The following is an 8,741-nucleotide window of genomic DNA, read 5'->3' as shown; positions in this document are numbered from 1 at the left end:
AGAGGGGAGTCCGGGGGGAGGCAGAAGGGACGTCGGGGGAAGGCAGAGGGACGTCGGGGGGAGGCCAGAGGGACGTCGGGGGGAGGCAGAGGGACGTCGGGGGGAGGCAGAGGGGAGTCGAGGCGAGGGCAGAGGGACGTCGAGGGGAGGCAGAGGGACGACGGGGGAGGCAGAGGGGAGTCGCGGGGGAGGCAGAGGGGAGTCGGGGAGGCGAGAGGGGAGAGCAGAGGGGGAGGCAGAGGGAGAGGCAGAGGGGAGCAGAGGGAGAGGGGGAAGAGGCAGAGGGGGGAGGCAGAGGGAGAGGCGTCGGGGGAGGCAGAGGGAGAGGCGTCGGGGGTGAGGCAAGGGAGAGGTAGAGGGGGAGGCAGAGGGAGAGGCGTCGGGGGAGGAAGCGGGACGACGGGGGGAGGCAGAGGGACGACGGGGGGAGGCAGAGGGACGACGGGGGGAGGCAGAGGGACGTCAGGGGGAGGCAGAGACGGGGGAGCAGAGGGACGTCAGGGGAGGCAGAGGGAGAGGCGTCGGGGGGAGGCAGAGGGACGTCAGGGTGAGGCAGAGGGACAACAGGGGAGGCAGAGACGGGGGAGGCAGAGGGACGTCGGGGGAGGCAGAGGGAGAGGCAGAGGGGGGAGGCAGAGGACGACGGGGGAAGGCAGAGGGAAGAGGCAGAGGGGGAGGCAGAGGGACGTCAGGGGGAGGCAGAGGGAGAGGCAGAGGGGGAGGCAGAGGGGGAGGCAGAGGGAGAGGCGTCGGGGAGGCAGAGGGACGACGGGGGGAGGCAGAGGGGAGTCGGGGGGGCAGAGGGGCGTCGGGGGGAGGCAGAGGGGCGTCGGGGAGGCAGAGGGGCGTCGGGGGGAGGCAGAGGGGCGACGGGGGGAGGCAGAGGGGAGTCGGGGGGAGGCAGAGGACGACGGGGGGAGGCAGAGGGACGACGGGGGAGGCAGAGGGGAGTGGGGGGAGGCAGAGGGGAGTCGGGGGAGGCAGAGGACGACGGGGGAGGCAGAGGGGAGTCGGGGGGAGGCAGAGGGACGACGGGGGGAGGCAGAGGGGCGTCGGGGGGAGGCAGAGGGGCGTCGGGGGGGCAGAGGGACGACGGGGGGAGCAGAGGGGCGTCGGGGGGGAGGCAGAGGGGAGTCGGGGGAGGCCAGAGGGGAGTCGGGGGGAGGGCAGAGGGACGACGGGGGAGGCGAAGGGGAGTCGGGGGGAGGCAGAGGGACGACGGGGGAGGCAGAGGGGAGTCGGGGGGAGGCAGTAGGAGACGGGACAAGGGGAGTCGGGGGAGGCAGAGGGGAGTCGGCGGGGAGCAGAGGGAAGGGGAAGTCGGGGGGAGGCAGAGGGACGTCGGGAGGGAGGCAAAGGGGCGTCGGGGGGAGGCAGAGGGGAAGTGCGGGGGGAGGCAGAGGGACGTCGGGGGAGGCAGAGGGACGTCGGGGGAGGCAGAGGGAGTCGGGGGAGGCAGAGGGACGTCGGGGGGAGGCAGAGGAGTCGGGGGAGGCAGAGGGACGTCGGGGAGGCAGAGGGGAGTCGGGGGAGGCAGAGGGACGACGGGGGAGGCAGAGGGGAGTCGGGGGGAGGCAGAGGGACGTCGGGGGAGGCAGAGTCATACAGGAAACAGGAAGTGTGTTTTCAGAGACGTACTTGGACAGAGCAGCGTGTTTGTCCATCCTGGCCTTGTAGTCCTCGTTCTCCTGCTGGACCTTCTTCAGACATTCCTCCAGCTTCACGTTGTTTTCCACCTGCACAACCACAAAAAGCGAGACACAAAATGTTAAAAAAAAGGAGACAGAATGTGACAAAAATGGACAGAAAACTCGAAAATAAGATGTAATATGACAAAAAAAATCACAAAAAACACTAAATGACTGAAGTGAAATGAATAAAATAAAAACCAACAGCTGCAGAGTTTTTAGTTTTTTTAAGTAAACCGTTTTAATTTTTAACTTTTACAACTTTAAGTTCCATCTGGTCTACCAGGAACTCCTCCTTCTGCTGTTAGAAGATTGAAAGCTTGTGTATCTACAGTTTGGGTAGTTTTATTAAATGGTCGTTGGTTCACCAGTTTTGTCCATCTCCATCAGCTTATTCTCCTTCTGAGGTTCAGCTGATTGTTCTTGGATCTACAGAACCACCGTTCAGACTCTCCAGCTCCTGCTCCAGGTTGACGGTGTGGGGAGTCCTTCTGCACAGAACAACATTTAGTGCACTTTTTTAACCTTCTGAAAAGAAGCTTCACATTAGAAATTACTCTAGTAGAGTAGAAGTTCTCTAAAAGGGAGTAAATGTGGCTTCAGTTAAAAGTCAGTGTGAGTTTCTCAGTTTTTAACCAGATTCTTGTCGGACAGAATTCCCGTTCCGTCGCCTCCCTCTCTCAGCCGCCAGCTTCTCGCTCAGATCCTCCTTCTCCGCCGACCAAGCTCAGAAATTTTCTCCCTGGAGGCGAAACGACTTTCTAAGATTTTCTGTGGAAGTTTGCTTCCAGTGAAGGATCAGAATTTCAGCCGGCAGAAGACTCTAAATTACAGGAAGGCATTTCTCTACGATAAACCATCATCAACCAAGAACCTAAACAAGCATTTAAAAACTCCCCCTCAAACCACCTGCAGAAAAAATAAATGTGGGTTTTTTCCTGACCAAAACTGGAAAAACACAACAGAAAATTACAAAAATGAGACAGAAAAGGACAAAAAATCTGAAAACAAAATGACAAAAATGAAAAAGAAAAGCAACAAAAATGAGAAAAGTGAGCATAAAACAAACAAAAACAATACAGAGAGGAAAAAATTAGATGAAAAATGACAAAGATTTAATCAAAGCAACAAAAAATGAGACAAAAACGAGCAAAGTAATGAAACAGATAACAAATAGACTAAATTACAAAAACAAGACACAAAAAGAACAAGTCAGAAAATTACAAAAAAGAAAACTAAAATGACAAAAAATTACAGAAAATTTGGAAAATGAGGTGTAATAACTAAAATAAGGCAAAAATCACAAAAATAGGACACTAAAATGACTAAAATAAAAAACAACCAAAAACACGACTAAAAATGACCAAAACTGACACAAAATGAGAAAAACGAGACAGAAAGTGAAAAAAGTGACAGAAAATGAGACGTGAAATTGATAAAAACAAGAGAAAAATCACAAAAATGGGACACTAAAGGACAAAAGGACAAAACAACCAAAAAATGAGACACAAAATAAGAAAAGTGAGACAAAAACAGCAAATACAAGACAGGAAACTACAAAATATTAGACACAGAGGAGTGAAATGAGGCAGAAAATAAGAGAAAATGATAAAATGAGACGAACAATAAAATGACCAAAACGAAGACATAAAACAAGAAAAACATCAGAGAAGGACAGAAATACGACGTTTAGACGTTAAAGTGATTCTCACAGAGAGAGAAGTTTCCGTCTCCGTCAGCGTCTTCTGCAGGTTTTTCTACCTCCGTCTGCTGATTCCTCCTCAGCTCTGGATGGAACAGAACAAACAGTGGTCAGTTTAAACTCCTCATCGTGTTTAGAATCAGCTGTTTGTGGCGTTTTACTTCCTGTTCTGACCTTCTATGGAGGATAGGTGCTGCTGCTTCAGAGCCTCCAGGGTCTGCAGGTGGTTCTCCTCCTGTTCTTCCTCTCAGCTTCCTGTCGGCTCCTCAGACCCTCCACCTGGAACACAAAACCATTTAAGAAGAAACTTTAAGAACCGAGAAGACGTCATTTTACAGTTAACTGTAGTAAAAAAGAAAGAAAGAAAATCATTTATAAACAATCAGATTATTGATGTAGATGTGTTACAGTTTTAGTCATTTCTATTTATTTATTTTTACAGTAAACATCTAATTAACACGTTATTTTAGTCATTATCTTCAATTTAACAAAATATGTAGAATCTGAACAACAAAGTAACATTAATTTTAAAAACTACATTTTTACAGTGTAGAGAGGATCAGCACGTCACCACAGATAATAAATCATGTTTATGGTCTACAGCCTCAGAGGTGTCACCATGGCAACGCCCATAAATCTCTACGGTCGGTTTACAACAGCTGTTATGGAGCTGCTGTGAGCCAATCAGAGCTCAGTGTGAGGGGAGGCGGGGCTTAACCACACATCAGTCACCGGAACATCCATCAAACCTCCAACCAGATGTCAGGAGCTCCGTGTTCAAACGCTGTAATTATTTCATAGTAAAACTAGTTTTATGGAAGAACCGACTCATTACCGCTTTAGAAGAACGACACGCGTCGACTCGTTACCTTTTAGAAGAACGACACGCGTTGACTCGTTACCCTTTAGAAGAACGACACGCGTGACTCGTTACCCTTTAGAAGAACGACACGCGTTGACTCGTTACCCTTTAGAAGAACGACACGCGTCGACTCGTTACCTTTTAGAAGAACGACACGCGTTGAACTCGTTAACCCTTAGAGAACGACACGCGTCGACTCGTTAACCCTTTAGAAGAACGACACGCGTCGACTCGTTACCCTTTAGAAGAACGACACGCGTCGACTCGTTACCCTTTAGAAGAACGACACGCGTCGACTCGTTACCGAGTCTGGAATCTTCTACTGATTATCGCTGAATCATAGTCAACATAATCTGGATGTTCTGATTGAGAAAGACTCGTGTCAAAGTGGAAACAGCTGCAGCTCCATCATTGATCCTGTTGGTCTCCATCAGTCCTGAACAGCTGGACGATGATGCTGCCACCACCGTGCTTCACAATGGGGATGGTGTCCATCAAACATATCATCTAGTCTGATGGACAAAAAGCTCCATCCTGGTCTCCTCAGAACAAAGAACCTTCTTCCAGGTTGACTTCAGAGTCTCCACCTGTCTACTGGTGGCCTCCCCTCTAGTCTCTCAGGTCTGAGGACGTCCTGCTCTAGTCACATTTATTCATGTTCCATCTTCCTTCCATTTCTTAATGATGGATTTAACTGGACTCCAGGAGATCTTCAGGAACTGTAAATGTTCTTGTATCATCCTGACTGAAGCTCTTCAACAACCTTTGCTCAGAGGTTCCTGGTTCTTCAGTCTTCAATGGTGTAGTTCCTTCCAGGAGTTCTGATCCACCAGAGACTGGACCTTCCAGATCCAGGAGTCTTTATCCTCCAACCACTGACCTCAGATCATCCATTGATCACTGATGACTTCTGGAACCAGCTGGCTGCTCTGAGTTCAGTTCGATGAATCAATATTTATGCAGTTATTTTATATTTGTAGCCAACTACTTTGTAGAACTCTGTTTTCACTTTGACACGAAAGATTCATTTTTTGTAAATTCTTGTAAAGAAAAAACCTAAATTAAATTGACTACGATTTAATGCTGAAAAGCACTAAAAGAGGAAAACTTAAAAAGCGGAATGCGTCTTATAGTACCTGTATTTGTCTGGGTAAACGTGTGTTTGTGTGTATTTGTGTGTATTTATGTGTATTTATGTGTGTGTTTCTGTGTGTGTGTGCGTTTTGTGTGCTCTGACCTGCTGCCTCCATCAACATGCGACATTTGTCCGCCTCCTCCTGGGTACGTCTGGTGAACTTTGTCCCACTCCGTCTGGTAGAAACTCCTCAGTCTGACACACAGCAGGAAATAAATCAGATTACTTTGAGAAACCAGGAGAATCAGAACCAACGGTGATGAGGTCCAGGTGAAGCCCTCACCTGTCCTCCAGCTGCTCCAGCTCCTCCTTGTGCTGCTCCTCCAGCCTCTTCAGCGGCCTCCTCCAGGCCGAGCCGAGCCTCCTCCTTCTCCTTCTGCAGACGCTCGCAGCACTGCGACGACGACGCTGCAAACACAGGAGCACGACTTTAACGTTGATTCAGAAATCTGGAGGAAACTTCGTCTGGGATCACAGATAAATCATTCATTTCAGCCGATTGTTACACAAAGTCTGATCCCAGAGCTGTGTGCAGATGCTGAACGGAGCCGAGCCAGATGTGGAGTTATTTTAACCCTCTGGACCCAGAACTGGTTGTAGGTGTCACTTTTTTCACCTCCATGGAACCAGAAGATCCATGAAGCAGGGAGAGAGAACTCAGAAATGTCTTCTGCTAAACAAGACACAGACTCATGGAAACTAGAACAAGAAGAGACCAGTCTGGAACCTGAGCTAAATCTGATTTAAAACCAGTTCAAAATCAATAAAAAAACACAACAACCTAAAGCAGATCAGTCAGGATGGAAACCAGACAAACCAGTTCAGAAACCAGAAAACTTGTAGTTCTCCTGAAAACTACATGGATCTGTTCAGTGTGACAGTCACTGTGTCATGAATCATAAAATAAATCTTAAAAGTAGAATTTCTTTGCCGGTTTATTTTTTTAGTTCCCTCTCTGTTCTGTTTAAACACATCCTGCAGTTCAGCTGAATTTTGCCGATTCTTTTGATTCTCACAGAACCCAAGTTCCTGCAAACGTTCGTTTTCGTCGTAATTTTTAAACCAAACCTGTCGGATCAGGTGATGGTGATGAAGCGTCAGAGTGTTTTTACGGCCCTCTGGCTGATAAACTTTTGTTGGTTCAATGATTGTTTCCACAGATTAGCTTCCTCTCAGAGCCGCCGGCAGGTTCTGGAGCTCCGAGGGTTAAACATTAATCACATCACACACGGCATGGCTTCACGTTATGTCAGACTGCAGGGACACGCCTGGAACACGGAGTGTCTCAACACGTAATGAACACGTGTCCCATTCAGCCGCATTCCTCAGCATCAGGTCTCAGGTATGAAGCTTCACCTGGACCACCTCTGAGTGTTTCAACGCTGAACAGCTGCTTCTGTCTCAATGAAGCTCTGTGATATCAACAGCTGTTACCATTGGCGACGGACACGCAAAGCCGGCAACAGCCTGACTGACAACGTGGACAACACTCTGTCCTAGAGAGCAGCAGCTGTCTGAGGCATGAATGAATGAACACAACGTCTTTATCAAAACATCACAGCTGAGGATTAGCTTCCACATCAACACCGCGTACAACTGGAAAAACATGGATGTCTTTTTAAGGTTCTAGCTGCATTTTAGTTTTAATGTTAACAGTTTAAAGGTGCTGGGTTTTCTAAAGTTGAAATCAAGATTATTAGATTTATTACATTTTCTTAGGTTGTCTGAGGTTTCTTGGGTTTTCTAGCTGTCAAAACCAGGAAAATTGGATTTTGTTGGGTTTTTTTTTAGTAGTTTTGAAAGCAGGAATATTCGGTTTTATTGGGTTTCTTAGAGTTGAAACCATAATTATTGGAATTTACTGGATTTTTGTGGGGTTTATTGGGTTATTTCTGTTTGTATTTCTTTACAAAGTTCTGAAGTACTAATACAGAAAAGTAACAATAGAAGTAAAAGTCCTACTGCAGTAAACAGCAGAAAATGTAGTTTCAGTAAAAGTCCTGGTTTGGGTCTCTCCGACTGATAAATTAATAGATATTATATTTTATAGTGAACCTCATCAGCAGGTTACCGTTTCAACTACTTCATGTCCATTTAACAGCAGTAAGTTTTGATCGACAAATAATTTCTTCTCATCTTTGATTTCTGCTCAGATGGAACATTAATGGGAGACGTTCAGAGGAAAAAGCTGTATTTGTTGGAGCCGTTAACAGCCGATAGACGTGTGAACCGTTAGAAAGAAAAGTTTGGAAATCACCGGTTTAATCTGTATTTTAACATCCTGCTGTTCAGCCAGTTTGCTGTGATTAGATTTGTGCATTTTATGACAAAAGAAACTTTTATATGATTCAAGATGTTGAGAGGTTCAGTAAAACTGACAGCAGAAAACTGTTAAAGCAGAAAAAGAAGCAGGACCAGTGTGTGTGTGTGTGTGTGTGTGTGTGTGTGTGTGTGTGTGTGTGTGTGTGTGTGTGTGTGTGTGGTGTGTGTGTGTGTGTGTGTGTGTGTGTGTGTGTGTGTGTGTGTGTCCATACATTGCTGACATTCCTCAGCTCAGTGTGTAGAGAGACGAAGCCAAAGGTCAAGACTTCAGTCAAAGCTAAAGGAGGGAAAGTAGAAGGAGTTCTAGACAGAAAGTGAAGTTTTCCAGTGTGTCATAATACACACAGAGAACGTCACTTTGTGCGTATTACACACAGTCGTGAACTAAAGTTTACACCGGCTTGTAAAGACCAGCTGTATCACAGCAGTGTTGAGTTTCCAGTGACTCCGAGAACTCACATTTTCTAGGAATGTTCTTTCATTAATTTATTAAGGTCTTCTGGTTCAAAAATATACAAACATCAACTTTTGATTATTAGTTTGGGTTGAGGGAACTCTATTTTAATCTAATTTTCTTTGTTGTTTGACCTTCTTAACTTCTCCTGATCGACTACAGCTGCTGACTCCTCTGACTCCAGTTTAAACAGAACCATTAGATCCACTCATTAGACTCAAACTCTACAGGGAGAAAGTCTGAGGAACTCATCAAAGATCTGAAGAAGAAAATCATCCACTAGAAGAAGTCAGAAAGTCACTTGGAGCCATTTGAAAGCAGCTTCAGATCCAGAATCATCTTCATGGTCCAGTTTGTGTTGCTGACACCATCAGGAAGAAAAACTCAAACTACCACTGCTGCTGAGAGACGACTGGTCAGGATGGTCAAGAGCCAACCAGGAACCATCGGAAAGCAGGTCTGGATGTAGGGAAGCTGCTGGAACACAGCTGTCAAGTGTCTACAGAGTTCTAGAGATCCATGAAGAAGGAAGTTCTTCCTCTAGAGCAGAACCTTAAAGCTCCACTCATGCACATGGA

The 8,741-nt window shown here is 47.0% G+C and overlaps 1 protein-coding gene across 1 annotated transcript in view; it reads right to left on the bottom strand.

Annotated features, from left to right (window-relative positions):
* The window catches only part of LOC110967815 (microtubule-associated tumor suppressor 1 homolog), a 73,875-nt gene that overhangs the window by 2,230 nt on the left and 62,904 nt on the right, over positions 1–8,741 (bottom strand). The window contains 14 exon segments of the mRNA XM_051945887.1: positions 1,639–1,737; positions 2,059–2,129; positions 2,131–2,169; positions 2,171–2,179; positions 2,325–2,348; positions 2,350–2,430; positions 3,401–3,442; positions 3,444–3,475; positions 3,565–3,634; positions 4,540–4,574; positions 5,490–5,532; positions 5,534–5,582; positions 5,671–5,723; positions 5,725–5,795. Coding sequence (XP_051801847.1) covers positions 1,639–1,737; positions 2,059–2,129; positions 2,131–2,169; positions 2,171–2,179; positions 2,325–2,348; positions 2,350–2,430; positions 3,401–3,442; positions 3,444–3,475; positions 3,565–3,634; positions 4,540–4,574; positions 5,490–5,532; positions 5,534–5,582; positions 5,671–5,723; positions 5,725–5,795 — 718 coding nt within the window.

Source organism: Acanthochromis polyacanthus, chromosome 3 (genome assembly GCF_021347895.1).
Source record: "Acanthochromis polyacanthus isolate Apoly-LR-REF ecotype Palm Island chromosome 3, KAUST_Apoly_ChrSc, whole genome shotgun sequence".
Lineage (NCBI taxonomy): Eukaryota > Metazoa > Chordata > Actinopteri > Pomacentridae > Acanthochromis > Acanthochromis polyacanthus.
The sequence above is the reverse complement of the archived record's forward strand: the minus strand, read 5'-3'. Positions and strand labels throughout refer to the sequence as shown.